The sequence below is a fragment of the Setaria italica genome, chromosome V (genome assembly GCF_000263155.2).
Source record: "Setaria italica strain Yugu1 chromosome V, Setaria_italica_v2.0, whole genome shotgun sequence".
NCBI lineage: Eukaryota > Viridiplantae > Streptophyta > Magnoliopsida > Poales > Poaceae > Setaria > Setaria italica.
Window position 1 is genome coordinate 10,382,834 of NC_028454.1, and position 23,937 is coordinate 10,406,770.

General features: G+C 47.9%; 2 protein-coding genes across 2 annotated transcripts; both read right to left on the reverse strand.

The window, feature by feature from the left end:
- Nucleotides 1–8,251: 8,251 nt before the first annotated feature.
- LOC101782571 lies at nt 8,252–9,049 on the reverse strand. The gene has a single exon (XM_004968334.3). The coding sequence runs from the start codon at nt 8,973–8,975 to the stop codon at nt 8,571–8,573; it is 405 nt and encodes a 134-aa protein (XP_004968391.1). The 5' UTR covers nt 8,976–9,049; the 3' UTR covers nt 8,252–8,570.
- Nucleotides 9,050–13,091: 4,042 nt separating this feature from the next.
- On the reverse strand, nt 13,092–19,302 carry LOC101782982 (boron transporter 4). The gene is made up of 14 exons (XM_004968336.4): nt 19,107–19,302; nt 17,783–17,889; nt 17,592–17,674; nt 17,316–17,508; nt 17,097–17,235; nt 16,857–17,022; nt 15,858–16,024; nt 15,562–15,735; nt 15,238–15,333; nt 15,044–15,160; nt 14,467–14,789; nt 14,049–14,316; nt 13,826–13,954; nt 13,092–13,472 (listed from the first exon to the last, which is right to left on the reverse strand). The coding sequence occupies exons 2-14, from the start codon at nt 17,884–17,886 to the stop codon at nt 13,440–13,442; spliced, it is 1,992 nt and encodes a 663-aa protein (XP_004968393.1). The 5' UTR covers nt 17,887–17,889; nt 19,107–19,302; the 3' UTR covers nt 13,092–13,439.
- Between the last annotated feature and the right edge of the window lie 4,635 nt (nt 19,303–23,937).

A 23,937-nucleotide genomic window follows, 5' to 3' on the forward strand; every position in this document is an offset into this window, starting at 1 on the left:
TGGATGGAAGGCGATCGAGGTTAGCTAGCTTCTCTTAATCTCATGTCGTAATGCAACCAAGACACGGAGGGCCTCTCTGTGCCTGCCTCTCTCGCGCTCCGTCCTCTGGCTCCGGCCCTACCCCTAATCCTCAGGGCTTTTCGCAGAAGACAAGCCTGGCCTGAACAGGAGAGCTCGCATTAATATATTTGTTAAAGTTTGTCGCTTTTGTTTCGAGAAAAAGGGGGAAATTTTATTTGCTTGTCATCTTCTCCCTACACGCATTGATTTTATACGCTTTTCCATTCTTAAATGATATAATGGGAGTGGCTGATGAACAATTGGAATGTAGTAGTAACCACTTGCCTCTTAGTGGATTTTATAAATTTTATAAAAATAAACTAACAGTACATTTTTATAAATTTAAAGTTTAATTTTATATACGAATTAAATTAATTAATCCTCATTTAAGGCCACATATACAGTAGTCTTAGTCTGTCTGCTTGTCACTTTCGGGCTTTCGGTGCTTGGCTGTACCTGTACGCACATCTACTTGAAGATCTTTGTGACCTGACGTATGCAAGCATTGGAGCTAATAATAGGTTAACTTCGCGCTTTTTCATATAAATGGTACGTCAAGATTTTTTTTTCCTGATCAGGTTTATTGCTGATGATGGATGGATGCAGAAGTGGTAGCTAAACGCCTTCTTAATCACGAGACGGCCGGCGATTGTTTCGTTTGAATAATACGAACCGTTTTAAATACGCACAAAGCAGGGACCCGGAGTTCCTGTAAAGCCATGGCAGCTTCTGCTCCACATCGTCGTCAACATATATATATACTGTATATGTATATGTATATGTACTTGCATGCCAATTAGCATGGATATAATGTCGTCTTCCAAACAAAAGGACCGGCCGGGCCTACTATATACAATATTATACTTAACAAAAAAGGCCAAATCAATTTTTAAAATTAGCATGCAGATCGATCAGGACTAAGCCGCTGATGATCTGACCGGGCAACTAAAGCTAATGTGTGATGGCAAGTCGATGGACGTGTGTACACACAGGAGAAAACAATCAGCTCCCTTAGCTTAAAACACCACACGTTGCTACCCCCAGCTAGCAGCTATATGTGGCTACCACTACTTGTGGCTAGCTCTAGATCGAGTAGCATTAACAAGCTAAGCTACGAGAGGCCCTCTAATCACAGAACAATTATGCATATGCATGGCTCTGAACTGCACGTCTTATCTCTATCTAATCTAGTGTCCAATGCATGCTTTCAGTGAACGAGATCAGTGTTCAAAAAGAAGATGCACTGCCATGCATAATGCATGCATGCATGCATCCATGCTTTATTTGCGTCGTTGGCCCGCATGCATGATGCATGTCACGATCGAGTTGTTGTCGTCACTCGTCATCATATACTCCTAACGCATTCCCGAGGCATTATTTCCCGGTATTCCTGGTGCTTGCGTACGCGCAGTAGCTTTATTTTAAAGTGCGTTTCCTTCTTAATAAATATATCCTCGAAAAGCATCTTCAAAATTCGCTGAAACGCATGCAACGTTGTGTGACGGAACGGAACAAGGGGCATGGGACATGATCTGTCGTTTGTAGACAGTGATCTACTGCTCAAATGGCAATCGACATTCGACATATTTATATATATATATATATATATATATATATATATATATATATATATATATATATATATATATATATATATATATATATATATATATATAAATAATAACTTTGTCGATGGTTAGTTTGGTTGTTCCCGTTCAAGGGTTGTGCGCGTCCGGTCGAGCAGTTCTGAGAATACTGTGAATTGTGGGCTGTGAAAAAGCTGCTATGAGTTATGGATTGTGAAAAAACTGCTGTGAGTTGTGAGCTGTGGAAAAACTGAAAGCTATTTGGTTGGACAACCGTGACTTTTGAAGAAACTGTTGTTAGTTGACCCTACATGTCAGCCATGACCCACATGTCAATCTCACATACATATTTCTCCTTTGTTTGCACGTCATCATCTTCCTCGGACCAACGGAGGAGAGCCATGGGCTGCCCGCCGGTGGGCTCTCCTCGGGCAGCGAAGGATGGCGAGACGATGGTGGAGCGCGTGCGCCCCGGCAAGGCCGCGGTGGCGGAGCTCGCGCGCGCTCGCGGGGCCCCTGTGGCGGAGCTCGGGCGTGCCCCGACCCCGTTCCTCCTCCTCCCATCTCCCTCCCTTCTCCTCCCCACCTCCCTTCCTCCCCATTCTTCTCCACCGAGCAAAGACAGACCGCCGGCCAAATCCTCCCCGCCCCGGCCAACTCCTTCAATCCCTCGCGCCCGCACGTCCTCAACCTCCCCCCCTCCTCCACCTCTAACCCACCTCCAACGAGCCTCGGCGACCAGACCGCTAAGAATCTCGATTCTCGCGGCCGCCCGTGCACCCCGCCACCTAGAGCCGCCCACCAGCACCTTGTAGAAGTCGAACGCCGTCGGCACCTTCAGCTTACCCAGCCGCCGGGGATGGAGAGGGGCACCGTGGGAGGGATCCCCGGAGGAACGCGACACCGCCTCAAGTTGCACCGGCGCATGGAAAAATCGAGCGGGGGAAAAGTGCTGGTGGGAAGCTAGCCGACTAGGAATCGCGTGAAGGGGCGGCTGGCTAGGAGTCGCTGGCCAGGAGTCGCCGGGGAGGTGCTGCGGCACCAGGCAGGTGGAGCGTCGCACGGGTGGGAGAGGGCACGAGGCAGTCGGAAGGGAAAAAAAGAAACACATAACCAGTAGCAAGTGGGTAAATTTTATGAAAATACCGATCCCCAGCCAGTCAAAGCCACTCCGACGATGCTGTGAAAAATGAACTAGAGAGAAGCAGCTTTCTTCAAAGCAGTTGAGAGGAAGCCGGACCCTTTGGTTGGCTTTCAACTTTTTTTTTAAGCCAAAGCACTTCAAAAGCCCAACGAAAGGGACCCTTTGACCCTCTCCAACAGAACTGCTAGCTCAAAAACCTACATGGCACTTCCATATCACTCTGAAATAGCACAAAAGATAGAATATCCAACCGGAGTAGCTTTTATCACAGTTCTCTATGTTTTATAGGACCCACTTGTAAGCTATTTCTTAATAACTACTTTCTCAGTCCCTTTTTATCTGTCGTACAACAGATAAAAAAGGACGGAGGGAGTATCTTATATTTCCATCGTGTTCTTTCTCCTGCATGGCTCCATCTGATTCTTCACGCAGACGTACAGCAAGAACATGGAGTCAGAGATCGCCAGGAACGCCGGGTCTCCGCTGTTCCCGTCCTTGCCCTCGCGCGTCACACGACGGCAGCCGCTGGCGAGGCCGTCCGCCGCGCTCCGTGTCACCTCGCGCGCCAGCCACCACCACAGCCGAGCCACGCACGTCTCGGGCACGCTGGCCACTACCACCCCGCGCGACCTCGGAGAAGCCGGCCGCACTACGCTCGCCTCGCGCGGTGGTTACGCCGGCCACCGACCCCGGTGAGGCCGGCGCCTCGGCTCTGCATCACCTCGCGCGCAGGCGGCCCCATTCTTGCATCCTCGGTGATGCGAAGGGGGCGGAGAAAAGAAGAAGCAAGGCACGGAGAGAGAGGAGCCCGCGAGACTTCGTATTCCGTTCGAGCTAGACATAAGAGATAGCTTTTCTCTCTCGGGGTATTCTCTCTTCCATGCAACCAAAATACTGATGTGGATCTTTTATGAGGTAGCTGACCTGTCCTTGTTGGAGGAGGCCTTAGTGTGAGGCCTAGCTCTAGCTTAGGCCTGCACCCAAGCTGCCAGTTGGCATGCACATATATGATAGTCTATGTGCAGGTAGCGAGGTAGGCTCTCTTAGGCTCTTAGCTAGCTAAGGGTTCGCCATGGCATCCTTTTCGGCCATGAACAAGGGCACCAGCAGCAGGACTGTTGTGTCGTGCAACTCCTGCACTGTAGGCCCACAGACATATCCCGGACGAACAGTGCCCGCGAGATCGAGGGCCCAGCCAGGACTGCTCACGGACAAGCCGCTCGCAACGGCCACCGCGCGGCCGGTCCATGTCCACGTAGACAGCATGCATGTACACACAATGGCTAGTCATGTTGTGAGGCGATACAATACTACAATTGGGACATGCGTGCTTTGCTTGTTAATTATGAGTTCCTTCACGTGACCCAAAGGTCGCTACATATATACATGCATGCATGCACTCGGAAAGGCACTGTGTTCAATTTGTTTGTTGCCTCATGATCCAAGGCATGTCGATAGATTAGAGCTTGTTTGGGTAGAAAAGAATCGGAAGGGAACGAAGGAATTGAGTCTAAAATGAAATGATTCTCTCCACTCACTCATATTTCATTTCAATCCAGTAGTATCCAAACAAGGTTTTATTGGGTTGGAGCTGATCAAACTATATATAGGCCCGGGTGGATCAGGATGAATAACGACGAGGTGGACAATCAACACCATTCTGAGATCTGATCCAACGTATTTATGTGAAACTTATTAAACCTTTCAATTGGTAATTTCAAATCGACATGCGAGATCGTTTCTTGTTAAGTTGTTAACATCAATACCAGCACATGAGTAGAATCCGGCCTCACAAGCGTTCTTTGTAGGTGTACGTACCATGACTTCATAGTGAATTCGTTTAATGCATGGTTCATCGTGCAGTGCTAGAGTGACACGTATGACACATACGTGTACACAAAATTAGAACGATCGAGACAGTATCTGCCCGTCACGTTAATTAAGTACGCACGCACGTCGCGATCAGGTGCGTAGGCCGTGTCCCTCTTCCGGTACGTCTCCCGGCCATCCAAGGCGAGAGGTGCGTGATGTAACACAAAACAGCCGGCCAGTAGGCCAAGCTACTCTCGACCGACAGCACCACCTAACTCGTCATGCATCAAGGCATCAAGCTATATCTCTATACATTGCATGCACTATACTAAACAAGCAGCGAACACCCATGCGATGCAAGAGCCTAAATAAAGCCATTTTAGATGATGAGATGCAGCGACGACTTGTTGGGCAAAGTGCTTGCCAACAAGCCGGCGGAGCCGAGAGTTCGACGACCCCCGGAAACCCGGTCGGGCGCTCAGTCTTTCCGGCATGTTCGTTCGGTCGGTCGCCCTCGATGACGACCGAGACGAAGAGAAGGAGAGGCGCGTGACGTGACGTGACGTGATGACGCCATCGACGGCGGAGAACGAAGCGGACGAACGCCGGTCATCGCGGCGGCCGCCCGCGGTGCGTTCGCCGGCCTTGACAAATGACAACGACCGGCGCGCGCGCCGCGCGGCTAAGGGAATCCGGCCGGTCGCTTCGGGTTGGCCCTTGGTGTCACCACTCACCAGAGGGGTTCAGGCCGCGCACGCCGGAGCGGAGTCCGGAGAGCACGGTCGGGCACGGGTTGCATCTCAGGCAGCCAGGCTGGTTCAAATTTTGCAATCATCCGGCGCCACACGCCGTGGCGTAGACGAGGGCGCGCGCGCACGCAGTTGAGCTGGGCCACTGGGAGTGCTGCCAAATCCACCGCCGGACCGTTGTTTCGCGGGCTCCTCCTCTTCGCGCCCGGTCGGCGCGCGTGGCGGCGGCGCTCGAAGATACACACCATGGGCTGCTAGTTAGTTGGGCCAGCGGAACCTGCGCTGCAATTTGGGCCTCAGCCGCATCACCCCCTTGTGCCCGCTGTACAGGCTGGCCCATCGAAGCCTAACCCAACAAAGACGTGGGGACTCTCGGTATTACTAGAAAGACGGCGCGCCAATGCCTCCAGTGTTGGGTAAACGTTTGATTTTTTTTTTCTTTTACGCATACATGAAACTTTGACTTGTAGAGACCACCGATTGATGTACTCAGTTTAGTGTCAAATTAACCATGAAGTATTGATATGCAGTGGTTATGAGCTGTAGTACTAAGCAGAAAAATTAATAGAATATTTATCCACTTGAAAGCGGCATCGATTCAAATCGTCTGGATTCAGGATTCATATACTCATCGCTTTCCTAGATAGGATGGAGAATTCAAACTAACAATTACTGTGAAAAAACAATTACTGTTAACAACACATACAGGTACAAGGAATCTAGTTGTGCTTGGGCTAAATGAGCGCATCATGTCATTTAGTGCTAGACTAAAGGTGCCAATATATGTCGCTTAATGGAGGTTTTAAAAAATCTAGTAAGGCAGTGCAACGTGAAAACTGAATTTTCCAAAAAAAAAACTAGTCTCTGAACTGTTTTAAAAATGCACCGCTTGATCATTGAGAATGTACCTGTGAAAACAGCTTGGCTTGGCACAATTGCTGTAAGAGCAGCAACTCGACAAGGATTACAGTTCACAGGTTTAGGAATGGACTTCCTCAAATATATTCATAGACAATACCATGTTTCTTTCTCCCCTTCATTCGTTAATCCTAATAAAACTGCAATATGTAGTTCTATACCTACCTACTTTTTTTATGGAATACCTACCTACTTCTGATCTTTCATTTATCAATCCCTTAATAGTAATTGAATCTAGCGGAGGAACCAACTCAGGCACATCAAAGCCTAATCTAAGCATACTATAAATCTTGCATGCAAGCATATTTGGAACTTTAAACATGGCTGTAACCTTCTGCCTGTTTGATATCAACCAAGCAAGACAAAGAACATGGTAACTGCTAGGAATTCAATGATATGCAGTAGATATATCACTATATCAAGCTATCAATTTGATTGAGAAAATTTTTGAAGGATATGTACAAGGATGGAATCAGAGGGGTAGAAAACTAGATTAATGCTGAAGGCTGGGGAATTTTAATTTGCTGTAAAATCTTGATGTAGCAGCAGCTTGGAGGCTTAGACGTCCTCAACCTACTGTTACAGTCAGCAGCGACATTTCGTCGAGCATATTGCGTGCGTGCTCCAGAACGCTCTCCTACAGCATCATTTATGGGAAGAGCACACCTACACGGATCAGCAGTGGAGGTACAGAATAGTGGACGAATCATGCTCGCCGTTGTGCTGTGATGGTCGCGGTTGCCGGTGTCGTTGTGATGGTCGTTGGAGTGAGCTCAGCACACCGCCGCCTTCGAGAAGAAGCCCGAGCTGGTCTGCTGGAGAGTGGAGACAAGAGACCTGCAACGGATAAGCAACCGGACCAGGCGACCGACGTCCTGGATAAGATAGAGCCAACCGACGGGGGCGCCGTCTCATCATGGCCCAGCCAGGCACGCCACGCCATTGCCGGCACTCGAAGCATGTCAGTTTGGGGTTGAAATGAAATGCTTTGGTGAAAAAGTCTGAAAACTGCTGATGTAAAGGGAGAAGAATTGTTTTACTCCGTTCTGCCGTCACTCGGTCGACTACTACTCTGCCGCCCTTACTTTGCAATCCATCCTTTCATTGATCGGAGTTATTTGTGCCGTTGCAGGGTGTTACTGTCACGTCTTATGTTTGATATTTAATTAGGAGTATTAAACATAGGCTAATTATAAAACTAATTGCATAGATGAAGTGTAATTCGCGAGACGAATCTATTAAGCCTAATTAGTTCATGATTTGACAATATGGTGCTACAGTAACTATTTGCTAATGATGAATTAATTAGGCTTAATAGATTCATCTCGCGAATTAGCATAGGGTTCTGCAATTAATTTTATAATTAACTCATATTTAGTTCTTCTAATTAGCATCCGAACATTTGAAGCGTATCCAAACACCTGTCGGTTTCAGTGATGGAATAATGAGTGAGGTTTGACAGTAGGGGTGGGTTGCGTTGCCGTGCCTGATTCGTGCTGATGCGCGACGTGACTAGGATGACAAACACACACGCTCTGGGACAATTATCTTGTGCTGTATGACAAACACACAGTCAGTGCTGATTTCTGAAAGGGACGGCTATTGAAGGGGTTCCTGTGAGGCTTTGATGGACGATTGGTGATGGTGCAGACTTCAGATCATGAAGGAACTTCAGTTCCAAGTTATCAGATCAGTCGATAACTGATTATAAAATATGATGAGAACTCTTAGTGCAAGAAAATTCGCAGGCACTCCGGTGACCTTTCTCCCTCTGATCAAGCAATCCGTTCTGGCTTCTGAATTTTTTTCCGAAGATATTTAGATAACTGAAAAGCGAAGCCATGAAGCCTAATAGTAGTTCAGATTTGAGTTGACATGTAAGCTGGTAACTGAAACACACGAGAATTAGGGACCTGGTTACTGCAAACCTGCAACTCCGCAAGCACCGCATCCTCTTCAATCGAAGCAGTTCAAATCAGGTCTTCGCAGAAAACGAAACCATGTTATCAGAACAAACGGAAACATCATACAGGCAGGTTTATCTCTCCATAACATTTCGGTGAAAGGACTAGTGGTACTACACAAGACAGCTAAACAACCCCTACTATGGGAGGCTCGTCGTCGCGGTCGATCGAGTCGGGAGGGGGGCACCATGCTAATACTAGTCCCCTCCTCTAATCAGCCCTCCCTTCATCACCACGCGGATTATTTTATCCTAAATAAATCAAAAGAAAGGAAGCATGTATATACACAACAGCGCTTGCTTGCTTCTTGCGGCGAGTTGGTGGTCGGTTTTGCTGGCTAGTGCTTGTCGGGCGCGGCGGAGGCGAGGCGGGATGCGATGGCGGAGTGGTACATGGCGTCGTGGAAGCTCTCCGTCTCCATCATCCGCATCCGCAGCTGCCGCGCCTTGTCCTCCGTCAGCACGCCGAACCTCCGCGCCGCGGCGCCGGCGCGGGTCTGCTGCTGCAGCTGGTGCTGCGCCTCCTCCGCCGCCGCCGCCGCGCCCGGCTGCGCGTCGATGTAGTCCGGCTGGCCGGACCACCCCAGCAGCGGCGCCCACCACTTGGCGCCCCCGCCGTCGCCGCCGGCGCGCATCCTGGCACCGCCGGCCGCCGCCGTGGCCGCCGCCGCGCACGGCCGGGCCGCGTGCGCCGGCGCCGGCGGGCGGACGGAGAAGGCGGCCATCCCTGACGACACTGCCATTTGCAAATTGCAAACTTTTCCTCTGGGTCCGAGCTCGACGTGATTTGTGGTTTGATTGGAATTGGAAGTGGATGTGCTCGGTAACGGTGGTGGTGGGATTATAAAGCGGGCGAGAAAGAAGGGCGGAGGAGGGAAACAGACGAGCGGATAAGGTGGGAGGTGGGCCGTGGTGGGCACGTGGCGTGCATCGCGCGGTGCGTTTTTTCCTGCGAGCCGTCGCTTTGACGGTGGGAAGAAGGGGAAGCGTGCTCGTCACTGCGGATCGGGTGGGATGGGGGCGTGCCCTTTTTGCTTTCGGGGCAACGGGGACGGCACGGGACGGGATGGCTCGGCGGCTCCACTGCCGTCGGGTTCGGGGGGTTCCCCCCGTTCCTACCGTTTCATTGGCGGGTTTACCCCGTTGGCGCCGGTTTGGGTTGGGTTACATTTTCTTTTGGAGGAAAAAGAAGGAAACGGAGGGCTGTTTATCTGGAACGGGAGGTCGTTGGCGTGAACGGCAAGTGTTCAACGCGGTTCGCTCAGCGGCTCCGCGCGTGGATTTTCTCAAGTAACAGTGTTGAGCTTTTGTCATGTCTACCGACTTCAGGTGGTGCGAACATGCTTTAGCATTGAGTTATTGCTGCAGCTGCAGCTGTATCCTACTATACAAAAGTCTTGTAGTATTGAACTAAAAGCAGCAGCAACAGCCGCAGCAGTAGCTGAAACGAACATGCTCTATTAATATGTAGTATGGATGCCGCCAAACACTGGCAGGCAGAACCGTACCTACAAATTGAAGGCTTTGGAATAAAACCTAAAATTTGAAAATACAGCAAAATCAAAAAATATTTTCACTTAAGTATAAAACATATATAAATGGTATTTCTCACTCTACCTATGAACATATCAAATATTAATGCAAAAATAGTAAAGATAGTACTCAAACAACTAACTAGTCTCATTTTTCTATTGATGGTGTGCAATGAACCAAGCCAAACCGGCAAAATCAATCTGCTAGCGTCTGGGCCTCGAGAGCATTCATGCATGTGTATTGGGCTTTGAAGTTGCTGGACTTTCGTACGTGCATAGGCAGCCTTTTTTTCTATTTAATTAAGCTTTATCAATTAGTACTAATTGAAGATTTGATGGCCCTTGATTTTTGGAGGCACTGAACCATCGCACACCTTGCACCGGCGCCTGTACGGTCCTGCGCCATGGTGCCTTTCAATGAGATAGAATGGCATGATGGCATGGTAACGGTGTTGACAATATGGTTTCTCGTTTTCTCTTCGATTGTCAAAACTTGCTTTTGAATTCTCGTGAAAAAACAATGTTTGAAGCACCTTTTTCATAAATTATACGGAGAAATTGGGGAAGCACTATATAGGGCTCATTTGGTTTTATAACAGGAAATGGGAATCGTAAATAAACGAAGTGGTGTGTTTTTTTCCTTTCCTTGAGGATCTGTGCTTTTCATGGCTCTCTATCTAACGGGATGACAGGTTTCAATTCAAATATTGGATCAGTTTCTTAATAGCCTTTTCTAAGTGCTTTTTTCGTTGCCTTCTGCTTATCTCTATGTACTAAAAAAAGATAAGAATCTTCACCATTACGTATCAATATGACAAAATTTCTTTAGCCTTGATAATTTGGCGTTTGTCTCGTTGGTTGGTGAAATTTTATTCTCTATGATGCTCATGTACTAATTAGGTGGTGCACCTTGCGAGGTTGCACTTTACCATTCTTGTAACATTCATCCAAAGCTACATGTCTAGTAAACCAACAGTTCTATACTTTATTGGATCCCTCCGCACCAATATATAAGCATTTCCAGTGTTTTAAGACAACGGAATTTTTAGTTTGGCTAAATAAACTTATAAAAAAGAACAATAACATTTACAATATTCAAATTTGTGTTATTGATCCATTATAAAATACATTTCTATACTTCTCTATATAAACTCGACCAAATTTAATATAGTTCAACTTAGGTCAAAATTAGAAACGCTTGTATTTTAGGATATACAGAGTGATTTTTATAACTGATACCTGGACTAAACCCATCTGTCCGGTCAGTAGTGTGACCTCCTCAGTCCTTAGCTCCGCAAACCTGGTACCCATCCTTTTCTTAGCATAACCAAGATTGGCAGCTATAATAGCACTCTCTCGTGCTATTATAGCTGCCAATCTTGGTTGACGCCCAAATAGCACACGATAGAGTGGAGAACACTACGGCAACGAGAGTATTGAGCTGTGTTCCGTTACCTGGTTTTTCTCCTGTTCTTTCAAACTCAATTTTTGTAAGTGAAAAAAAAGAACTTGCTATATTTTTGTGGAGTGAAATTATTTCTATATAACCCAATGACAGACGAGACCCAGCACATTATCATGTCACATATTTCACCTTTGGTTGAGTTTTGAAAACGTGGGGAAAATGTGATCCGTTGGAATAATTTCAAGCAACTTCTTTTTTTCAAATTATAAGGGGGAAAAAAGGCCGGGGAGAAAACCGAGCTTCTAGAGTTCTTGAGAGAGGGATGAGATCGAGATGCGGGTAAACAGTCCTTTCCACGTCTCACCTTTTGCTGCAAAGCCAGCGTTGCGGTACGCTACAGTCCTTTTCCCAGCTCGTGCGAATCTCTCTCTCTGGTTTTGTTGCTACGCCCCGATCGACGGTGACCGGCGGTGGACGTGGATGGATACTTTGGTCGCCGGCGCCCGGCGAGACGGTTGTCACTTGTCCGCGAGCGGCAACTGGTCCAACCAACCGCGTGTGATGTGGGCCTGCCTGGCTGGCTGGCGCACGTCGTCCCCGGCCGCCTTCGCGGCGAGACCGCGCGAGGGGGAACCCCCGTGTCCGCTAGCCGGCCGACGGCGAGCCGCGGAGGCGTGACGCACATGTAAATGCACGCCCCCTGGTAGAAATCGGATATGCTGGTTGCTCCGGCGACGACGCGCCGTGATGCCTCGCCGCGCGCCTTTGGCCGGGGGCGACGGCGACGGGGTGGGCCGGCCGCGTCCACGTGGAAATTTCGCGCGGCGTGCACGTACGTCGACGCTGCCACGCCGGGCGGGGCTTGTTCATTACGATACGAACCTGAAACCTCCCCGTGACGTGTTCGTCGTCCACTAGGTTTACGCTTGTGTGTTGCTAACCATTACTTACCACCTTCTTACACAAGAAAGCTCTACCCTCTGTACCAAACTGGCCATGATATTTTTTTCTCGATTGGTCCCTCGAAAAAAGAAAAAGATACAAGTTGGCTTACAAAAGAGGTGAGGACACAGATACTGGTGGACCTAGGCTTAGTATATACCGCGAGCGCGAGGACATTCGCTGGAAAAAACCGAAAAGGAGTTGATAATAATCAGCGAGCTGCCCGGAAAGCAGCGACGCCGCTTTCAGACTCGGAAATGACCTGGAGAGCTGATCCAGGCGAAAGAAACATCCGGGCTGGCCGGGTCAGCGATAATTTAGACAGGCTGCCTAGTCAATCTGAACCTGATCAAAGGAGGGGGTTCTTTATTGTATAGTGTGGTAAGAGTGACGTGGACAAAACAGACAAGGCCAAAGAGCTCTTAGATATGTATATCATCAGGAGGAGGATTAAATGTCGTAAAAGTAAGTAGACCTGGTTATGCAATCTCATCATGGATGGGGCGACGAGATTAAATATTTGATTTGTTCAAAAAAAATCTTTGTTGGGTGCTTACTGATTTCGTCACTTCCGCACAGCACAGTACACCGATTGCAAAAGGAAAGGCACGCTCTCGTCAAGGAAAGGAAATGATGGCCCATATGGAAATGTGCCGCTCGAGCAGAATAGCCAGCCCGTTGGTGGAGGGGCCGACCGGAACCGAGCCGATAATATGGTGGATTGGTGCTGGGCCGCGGGAGAGGCTACCGTGCGCGGGGCGACGGCCCATTGTGTCGTCGCGCGATTCTCTTTTCGGCAGCCTGCAGAAATCCCGAGAGCACTTTTCAGCTAGGTTCTTCGTTAGATCTAAAAAAAAAGAGCTAGGTTCTTCGTTGTCTATAATCTTCACAACCAGGCGCACTTTATGCACAAAATCAATCTTCACATTCACGCGCACTTTGTGCACAAAATCAAGAGTTCACAAATACTGACACGATTGTACAGTCGAAGAGATCAAGCTAATGCAACTTGATAACAATGACTCGCTGCATTGATAATCTGTGAGCCACACAACAAAGTAAGGTCTTGCCGTACAGTCTATTTAACTAATGATATGATTCTACTACGTTCCCGTTCAGCCATTTCCCTTTCATATCCCTTCTGTCTTTCCAATCACTCCTAGTTACGCTAACTGCATGTTCTTACAAATTACACCTTCCATACAGATGCGTTTGGGTTAAAAGCCCAAGTACAACACCACTAGTGGTACATTACGTAGCAACAGTATTCACCTCAACGGACCGCAGCTTGAGGATCATCACTCTACAGATAAAACACTTTCCTATCTTCAGAGTCTTGGCTGAACGGCATTTGACGGAACCTGCACCGTGGAGGTGAAGCTGTTAAACTCAAATCGACGGAATATAACCCCCTCTCTCTCCGAGAAAAGAAAGAGAAAGGTGGGAAATGTGCTTAACTCGAAGTACAGGAGCATTTCGATTTGCGCCTGTGAAAATCTGCCTACTTTAGCAACCACTGACATGCGTGGTGCTTGCTTGACTATTTGTTCTTCCAAAGAAAAGAAAAGATCGCAAAATTCAACCGGTTGGCTCCTAATTTGAAGCCAGCAAAAAGAAAAAAAGGTCAGAGGGTAAATCAGTTGAGCCATCACTAAATCATCTCTAATCCCCTTGTAACACCTATTGTGGTACCATCTGCATGCCCATTATTTACCTGAACCGATCTTTCTTCGCGCAGGCTTGAAGTTCTGTGCTTTAGCTCTCCGCGGTTGGTTGTGAGCTCATCCAATATCTCAGCATCTCGACGGCTAATGCAGCTTCCTGCCTCGGATACTTCATCCTCCTGTGCAAGAAACCAAATTTCAGTTTAACCGAAGAAGTCAGACATACAAAGCACTGACGAACGGATTCCAAATGAAGGAAAGATGAATTTATACCAGAGTGTGTTCGTGGGGGACGCCATCAAGTTCTTCATACTCAGCTGCGTCCAGTTCCCTCAATACGATTGGATCAAAAAACTTTGGCAGGAGATACTGCCTGATGAGTATCATAAGGAAGAAAGGCACTGGGAACAGGATACCCGCTATCGGTATCCATGTTATGCCGAAGCATATCAGGAGGTAAACCAACTGAAATACTGTGAAGATGGTTATTGTTCTGGGAGGCACCGACTCCACAAAAGATGCATGAGGACCTTCAAGAACCCTGTAAACGTTTCAGACATGGGTTAGTGCACTGCTACCAGTCTTGAAATTGATGTTTAATCACAAAGGAGATACACAAGATCTGCATCATGCCATGTTCGTCCAGTTGTTCAAATGAACTGAATAGATAGATGCAGAAAAGAGATATTACTTGTAGTGTCGGCTTTCTGCAATGAACAAAAGTTGCATCCTCTCCCAGAACTGATTCCCTGGTAGACTGTCAATGGCCATGTAGGCAAAGTAACCCCAGAGAACCGATGTTGGTATCATCCTGATGACTGGCATAGCTCCAACACAACCACCAACCAATATGGATTGCAGCAGATTACTCAGTCTCTGTTCATTCACTCGAACAGGCAAGTGGGCTTCTATATGTTTCCGAGGGTCAAATTCTCCAGCCAATTTCCCCTCTTCATCACCTTCTTGAAGAACAGCATCCTTAAAGTTCTTCAACTCCTTGTCAACAGAATCAGTCTGAAGGACCACATCTTTTAGCATTATTATAATCTTATATTAAAGAATAACATGGTCAGCATTTAGGTAGGTAGGTATGCAAGATAAAAGTACTTCAGCAAGCAAAGATGCAGCAGAAATAATATGAGCTTTGGCATGAAACAGCATTCACAATAAATTGCATTTGATAAATTAGGGGTAGTTTATGTGATTGGTAAAGGAAAATTGCTGTAAGATTCGAGGGCTTTGTTGTTGATGATGTATATAAGACTCACATTCTGTTCGCTATCCATTTCGATGAAAACTTCTTGCATCTTGCCATATATTTCCAAACTAGTAGCACTTTTCCCTATGCTCTCCTTGGCAGTATCGACCATCTTTTTGCTTAGCAACTGAATTTAATGAGATGACATGTGAGCAAACCAGACTACCTTAGCAAGCCACATAAATAAGTTTGAAGTTCACCAACCTGTCTCTTAAGGATAGCAAGACTCCTCGTGTGCATGGGAGACTGAGGAAGGACTCCATTTGATGGAGGGATGCCAATCAAACCGCAGAGCAGGACCTATAACATTTATATACCATGAAAAAATGAAATAAACTACCATAACATTTAAACTAAAAATTAGATCATGATAAACCGAGGGCCTGTTGTCTATACTACTGGAAAACAAATAGATTGTCATACTTCGATTCAACAAACGTGATTGAGTTTCCAACAAATTGGCAGAAAACTTCCAAATGGACATTAAATAAACAAATTTTATGACAGAAATATTTAAATGCCACATACCATGATTCCAAGGACCAAAATGTCATAATGGTAGGCAGAAGGTTTCTTCAAATTATACTCATTTTGCTGCGCCAACTGTGAAGCTACGCTATGATCAAAGAAGTAAAGTCCTGCAACCATCAGAGCAGGCAGAATGGCTGCAAATATATATGCCGGAGGGACAGAAAACAAATCCTGACAGTAAACAACAGAAAAAGCATTAAGAATTACGTCATGAAGACCAATCTTTATGAAAGTTTGCGCCAAAAAGATCACTAGTATTTGCATCTCAGAAACGTAAACAATTGAATTATTACCTTCACTATGGTCCAGTGTCCCAGCGAACTTGACTCCCAGGGAAGTGGAGAGAAAAGCCTCCTGGGGACTCCTGATGGCACCTTGCTTGGGAGGGTATATGACAATGCTGTCCACACAATTACCATAAGTGGGACACCGTAGTCAGCTATGAAGCTTCTAAGCCACCCTGTAAATGGCAAATCAAGTTGTATGGTCAGTGCACAAATAGCACTATGCCAGAAATAAACTAGAATGTATGAAAATTTATTGCCTCATTTAGCATAAATACTTTTACTGCTCAGACTTAAAAGGCTCAAAGGCCAAATTGCAGTACAGAATTCGAATTTTTCCATATAAATAAACAGGGGGGAAGCTGGAGTTGAGGGCTGATAAGAAAACATCAAGTTCTCAACCCAATCCCAACCTGATGACTGATGTGGCCCAGCCCAAACAGGACTCAAGTGTGGCCAAGACTAGCCCAAGCATAAACATACTCAAGCCTGGCCTAGCCAAAACCCAGGTCTGACATTGAAGCCCGTTCCCCAATCCAGTCCAAACGAGAAATGTTATTCCCTCCCTCCACTTAAATCATATTTTGTTTGAAAAGTCAAATGTTATAATGTTTTTGCAATAATTAGTCAAATTGTATGCATCGTTACTGTGTAACTATGATTTGTATTTCAAAGAGTTTTAATAAAATATTGATCTTGTAGAAAATGGAAATATACAATAATAGAAACTAAAGGCTGAGAACTACTGTTTGAAGACTATTTATATACCAAAAACTAGCCTATACCAACTCGCTTGATACTAAAAGACTGCTGTGATTATTGTTGTATTTATATGCCAAAAACACACCCTACAATAATGACGCAGGAACTATTCTGTTATTACAATTTCAGGGCTTCTAGGCTGGACTGCTGCATCAATCAAATGGCTGCACGTTGATTTTGCATAACAAGTTGCACTCAGGTTAGATATAACAAGACAGATGTAAGAGTAGAAAAGGAGTGACCAACCTACTCCATAAAGCCATGACCTTGCTCGCCTGGTTCTCAATGCAGTGAACAGCAAACCAATGGAAAATATGACACCAAGTAGGCCATTGACATACAGCCACTGGAATTGGTATATTGGCGAGCTGCTATCTGCATCTTCAGGCACACTAAATTCATTTATGATCCCCTGTAGTAGATAGGCCCTGAGTTAAATGCTTCTGCCATTGCAGAAATAACTAGGATTTACCAGTATTATAGTACCTTGATTGCTTCTTGCAAAAACAAAACAGTGATTAACATCCCAAAAAGTTCTCCTGCAACCCTTGTAAATCTGCTAATAACGTTGGAAGCATTGAACATTGCTAAAAGAAACAACATGATGGCAGTCCAGATGCAGACCCTACGGACAGAGAGGAAATATCGAATTCAGTTTATCTGAAAGCTAAAACAGGTTCGGATTTATTCTATTTCAGTCATTACCATCCAGCCCACGCCAAATATAGCTGCTCTCCCAGGCCTTGCTGCTTCTTGGCAAAGTTGTAGAGATAAGTGTACATGATAATAGTTGGTTCGGCAACTCCAACAATCAACAAAGGCTGCCCTCCAAGAATTGAATGTATGATGCCACATATCGCCGTAGATGCCAATGTTTCTACTGTTGTGAGTATACCATCTAAAACAAGCAGATTTTGTTTCTTTACTGTTTATGTGACATACAAGCCTAGTTAGCATAGTAGCACGAGGATAAGGTCTCACTTGTTGCCGTGCTCAGTTGTTCTCCGAAGGCAATGACAGGAAGTGCAGAGGCAAAGAAGATATACATGGTAGGCGCCAATATCCTGATGATCCATATGCCAATAATACAGATAAGCTTTGAAATTAACATGAAAAGTAAAATAGGAAAGACATTGCTAATGACTCAGTACGATAGTTTGCGCCAAACTGACCTAAATCCAGAACGGAGTCCTGCAACCCAATCATGCCTGTACCAAGCTGCCCTTCCTTTGATATCAGCGATGACTCCCTTGAAGGGATTCCTTAGTAGATCCATAATCTGTCAGATGGGAAAATTAGCATTTATATTTGGAATTGATGAAATGGAGGGTAAATAGAAAAATATTTAAATCATGATTAGCATCCGGTCATCAGACGGTTTATCCGCAAATAACTCTGGATCTTTTTTCAGGGAAAACAAGACAGAGCAGAGTCAATCAGAGAATGTTTATCTACAAAATAAGACCTTTTTATCTCCATGAAAAACCAATTGTCTATGTCACAACTCAAGCTCAGGTGAGGTCAATTTAATTTTGGACAAACTTTGGTACCAGAAGTTGTAGCCATCATGTTCTGTATTATTAATACATAAAGTACTTGAAGTACTGTTCTGTATTTCTCCGTGCAGCAATACCACTCTAACAGTTAATTCAGCTGGTATACCCAACTAGGACTTGTGCAAAATCCTTCGATGAATAGAATAGAGCACTAAAAATTGTTTCAGCCGATAATTGCAGGTTACGGTCCGGTCGAGGATGCCTTCCTCACGAGTGGGACCCAATTCAGACCCAGAGTTTTTTTCGGAAAAGAATTCAGACCCAGAGTTACGAACGAACGAACGCACGCATCAATTTTCAACTACGACTTTTAAGGAGAACAACTCACACCAACCGTAGTTACCACGTGAGGGGATGGATCAAAAACAGCAGTAGAAAAACAAAACAAAAACACGCAAACGTACGGAACGCAGCTCATGCCATGTACAACGAATTTCCAGGAGACGCGAGCAGGCGAGAGAACAAGAGCACGAGATCCAGATGGAGCCGCTCGAAACCCACATTATCAGAAACCGGAGGTTAATTACGAGCAGCCCAAGCACTCCACCACTGCGCTAAACCGATCGGAACCAGCCATGAAAACCTCAACTAATTCCCCCCAAAAAAATCTCCTGATGGCCGGAGAGAAACAACACACACATGGTTCTAAAAAACCACGCACACACACATGAAAAACCTCAACCCACTTGGTTCTAAAAAACGCACGCATGACTCTTGCATGCAGGCATGCACACACACAAAAAAAAAAATCCGCAACACCAGAATAGTCTCAAAACGCCAAAAGTACCATGGTTCCATGAACAACTCCGAATCCGCAGACACACACACGCGCCGCTACCCAACACAGAACCAACCCATCATCCGACGACGACCAACGTGCACATCGACGGAGCAATCGAACGGGAGCGACACGATCGGGGACGGGGAGTGGATGCCGTACCGGTTGCAGGGCGGCGGCGGGGCGGGCGGGCGCGGCGCGCTAGTCGGCGCGGGGAGGAGGCGCGTGTGGATCGATCGGCAATGCTGGGCCCTCCTCTCCTCAAACGCGGGCGCGGATCCCTAGGCGGGCGGAGGGAGGCGGAGGCGGCGGTCGGGGCCGCGGCGTGGTGGGCTGCTCGAGTCCCGTGAATGCCGGTATTTATAAATGAACGCGTCAAATTGGGAGGAGACGAGACATGGGGGAGGGGGAGAAGGAGAAGCCAAGCGCAGGCAGGGAGACAAGGGAGGGAGGGAGGATGACGCGCTCCCAATCAACTCCGTTGTCTCCACTCCGCTCCGCCCCCGTCTCGCCCACTGACGAGTGGGGCTTGGGTGGGGCGCTTCTTCCGCTCTCGCTCGCCGACGAGTGGGGTCAAGCTGTAACACTTGTACGGGGGCCACCTGGTGATCCGCAGGGGTCCACCAAGCACGTGGCGGAGACGGGCCCGGGGCGCGCCGGGCTCCGCCTCCGCGACCGTGGTGGGACTCGGGAGGTGTGCGCTCGAGTTCGCTGCCGCAACGCAAAGGTTTGTGAGCGCCGGGCTAGAGCAATAGAGCATGCACATGCGATGGCTGTGTCGCGTCAACTCAAGGAACCAAAACGTGATGCGCATGGTGCCGGAGGGGACAACGTGCACGGTGCACCAAACCAAGCAGTGAGGTCGGCGTCACTACTTACTGCAACAGAAGTCCACCTCGCCGAAGCGATAGCAGGGAAAGGAGATGCATGTGCATGTCCACAGGAAGGTAATCCTCGCTACCCTACGTCTTGAGGGCGCGGTGAAGAAAATGTTTTGAGTGCTTGGAAGCAGAGCCACATGGCCCATCTGTGGCGTTTGGTGTGATCCAAGGTTGTACTTCGGAGCAATGGACATGAAAGCATTTTTGTATAGGCGCAGATATGTGTGCAGTTGTGTCCTGAGGGGAAATAAACAAATGGCGCGGGACCTAAGGAATGACGACACCTGAGATTCGCTCGCTGAGGCAAGCGAGCTACATGTTCGTGTGATTTTGTATTTTCCAGACCGTAAGTGTCAGGACGCAGCGCCTTTCACTCAACGGTAGAGTAGCTGTAGCTGTTCCTGTGCTGTGGTATTATGTTTGTGGTTCGTCGTTGAGCTTGTGATCATCGCCTCAGTTACTTTGAAAAAAAAGATCATCGCCTCAGATCATAGTAGCATCGATCGCTGGAACAAAACTATTGCGATGGGTGTTGAAATTATTGCAAAACCAAGTGTTACAGACCAAGTTGTCACAGTCAGCATATGGGACCAATTAAGGCAAGTTGAGTGCATGGCACCAGTAACTCAAAACGGCCCGCAGGTAAACGCTATAGCCAGTACTACGTTTTTTCACGGTCAGCATATGACATTTTTCGATGATATAAACACATGACAGGAATCATGAAAAGGACATTGTCTATGATGAAACCATAGATAACATATTCTCACGAATGGAGTGTTCACCTGGATCTCGTTTCTTAGTTTATTACTCACACAATGTGTATACAAAACAAACGTTCAGCGGATTAGTTGGAGGAGCAACGGCTAAACTACAATAACTCCATGGCTCAAAACCCGTCGCACAAGCACGCTAGCCAACGCAAAGGGCCAGGCGATTTGGTGTGCAGCAAATTAAAGTCGCCAGGTGACTTCCCGGCCATGCGGATATATCAAATAATCTGGCAGGCAACGCAGGGTCAGGTCAGGACAGCAGGTGAAACAACGAATGTTCTTAGCTCCGGCTCCGGCTTAGCCACCAGAACGTTCTTAACATTAACAACTGGGATGGGGGGAATGGAGTCAACTGACACGTACGCGGATTCCGGTCCGCCCCGTGTGACGCGAGCGTCTTGATTTTACTTGATTATTCGTGTGGCTGTCTGCCCAATGGCCGTCTAATCTGCAGCTGTTAGTGTTATTCTATTGTACTATGACCAGCCATTCCATCAGCGTTTCTTATATATATACAAGTATGATATATATACACACATATACTTTTATCTCGATGCAGCACTGATAATCGGCTACTGACAGGTGATGACAACGGAGTAAACGGACGCGCGGCTACTGACAAACAGAGACCGATATCACCCGGAACGACCCAACAAATCTGTGGGGGCGTTTGTTTCCCTTGCTTATTTTTAGCTCGTGTCACATCAAATGTTTAGAGACTAATCAGGGGTATTAAATGTTTTTAGCTCGTGTCACATCAAATGTTTAGAGACTAATCAGGGGTATTAAATGTAGACTATTTACAAAAACCCATTACATAAGTGGAGGCTAAACGGCGAGACGAATCTATTAAGCCTAATTAATCAATCATTAGCAAATGTTTTACTGTAGCAACTGAACATAATTAAACAGCGAGTAGGCTTAATAGATTCGTGTCGCCGTTTAGCCTCCACTTATGTAATGAGTTTTGTAAATAGTCTACGTCTAATACTCCTAATTAATATCTAAATATTCGATGTGACGGGTGCTAAACATAAGCAAGAGGAACCAAACCAGACCTAGTGGTAGGCAGTCATCCAGACGTCGCTTTTAGATCATCATCAGTGGTGCTGCATAGGGCACAACTCATCAAAAACAGTGCATTTAACAAATCCTGCAAACTACATGTCTAGACGGCAAGAACTTAACGGTGATGTGCATATATGGCTGGTGACGGTGTAGTCGACACTGACAGTACCTTTCGGAAGTTAGGCGCCATGCTGCAGTGAACAACATGTATAGCTGATATGTTAGTTGCCTGCTGCTAGACGAATAGGTGTATTTTGACTAGTAACCCATGTAGTACTGTCGAGCGCTGTCAGCTCTCTGCTCCTCCATTTGGTTTCTTGTACGTTGGAAAAGTAGGCGGCAAGCTTTCGAGTCCGGCAGCAGGGCGGAGAACGAGAACGACCCCCTGGTGTTGTTGTACGTTGTTGTCCAGGGAAAAGGCAAACGGAGAAGAGAACGACTTGAGCCGGCCGGGCCCGGGGATGGCAAGCCCGATTCGGTCGTCCGGTAGTCCGTAGACGCAGTGGCGCGCTAGTGACACAGGGCAGTCGCCACCAGGCACCACCAGGCACCGTATTGGCGGCTCGTGACCAAACTTTTGTTATCGGAGATTCGGAGTCACCAAGTCACGGAACAGCCGTGGGGGCCCAGTGATTTCGAGTCGAGTGGCAAGGAGGCGGGCACCGGCCGCTGGCTGGCTTCCCTCTCGCTGCTTCGTCGAGGTCGGGCGGGAAGCCGGTGGCCAGCCAGCGGAGCGGCGGCAGCAGCGGCCGACCGGGTCGGCCTCACGCGGATCTTCTTCTAGCCAGCTAGTAGCATCCTGTCATCTGGTGTCAGGAAATTAACGGGAAATGTGCTCGGCTCCCGACTCTTCCGCCCGCGCAGGTTTTCGGTGGCCGATCGCGCGCCGCGGGGGACGTAGCAGCACCGCACACGGCTCGGCGGGGCTACGGGGCCGGAGCGGGGCCTGCTCGCTAGGGACGCCGCCGTCTGGTTCCCTTGGGAGGTAGCGCGCGCGCATTGATGCCGCGCGCGAGTACGAAGCCGCCGTGAAGCCGGTCACCGGTGGCGCCTCTTCCCACGCGACGTGCGGTGACCGGTGAGCGCGCGCGCGGTACACGTGGTACCCTCGCATAAAGTTCGCGTTGCATGCTTGGTTTGTACATGCAGGTACCGCGCGTGCAGAATCGTTACCGGAGTACGCATCGAGGTTGACCTGCTAGCAGAAATACTAGGAAAAGCGTATGCCAGGCTGCAGAACCAGCAGACCGGTGGGCGGTGGGCGGTACACGGGTACAGACTGCGAGAAAAAGTGTACATGCATGAGGGGGGTGGCCGGGTGGGGCTGCGGTGGGTCGGCGCGGAAACTATCCGCGCCCAGTTTTTCCTACGCAGACAATTCAGAAGATGAGGCGAAATGCAGCAGGGGTCAGACCGACAGGCCGTGCGTTCACCTGTTCAAGATAACCTTTTCGGCGGGCCGTATCGCTTGACGAACAGTAAATGTATCTAGTTTTTCCTGCCGACCATACGTGCGAGGTCATCTCCGAGATATTTGTGTCGAGCTGCACTCTTCGTGAAAGTGAATACGTGCGAGCTGCGAGGTCATCACCGAGATATTTGTGTCGAGCTGCACTCTTCGTGAAAGTGAAACCAACTGATCAGGCTGGTACCGTACGTACAATACTTACCGTGCTGTAGCCTTGTTCCGTGACGAGCCATCCTCTCGGGGCGCGCGACCACCTATGATGTCGTCGGGCGAGCGGGACGGCGGGAGGGAGCTGAGGAGGAGCGAAGCCAAGGGCAGGTGGCTTTGGGGGCGTGCTTGCTGAGTTGCCGTGCCCGGCCGGTTGCCCAGTTCGCTTGGTGGGGCTGTTGCAAATACACTGTCCAGTTTGAGGTTGATACGCCTGAGCTGAGCTGAGAGGAGCATTCTTGTAGAGCTAGAGCTCGCCAAGCACTGCCCTAGTAGCAAGGCGCGTGCATTGACTAAGACTTGAACTGGAAAAGTAGGTAGCACCTTTTTTTCCCCAAGGTCTGGCAGCAGCAGCAGGGAGGAGAACAACGTGGGCCGGGATTGGTGCGTAGACCTGATTTCATCGTTCAGTAGACAAATCACGCAAGGCAGGGGTGGTGAAGTGGTGATAGGGACAAGTTACCGCAAGGCAGCAGGTGCAGGTCCCCGGCCCGCCCACATCCACAATTCCACACACGAACATGAATCAACTGCTAGTGCCTCGTTGTCAGGCAGGTCAAGCCAGCTGCAGGCAGCGAGGTGGCATTGCCATCTCG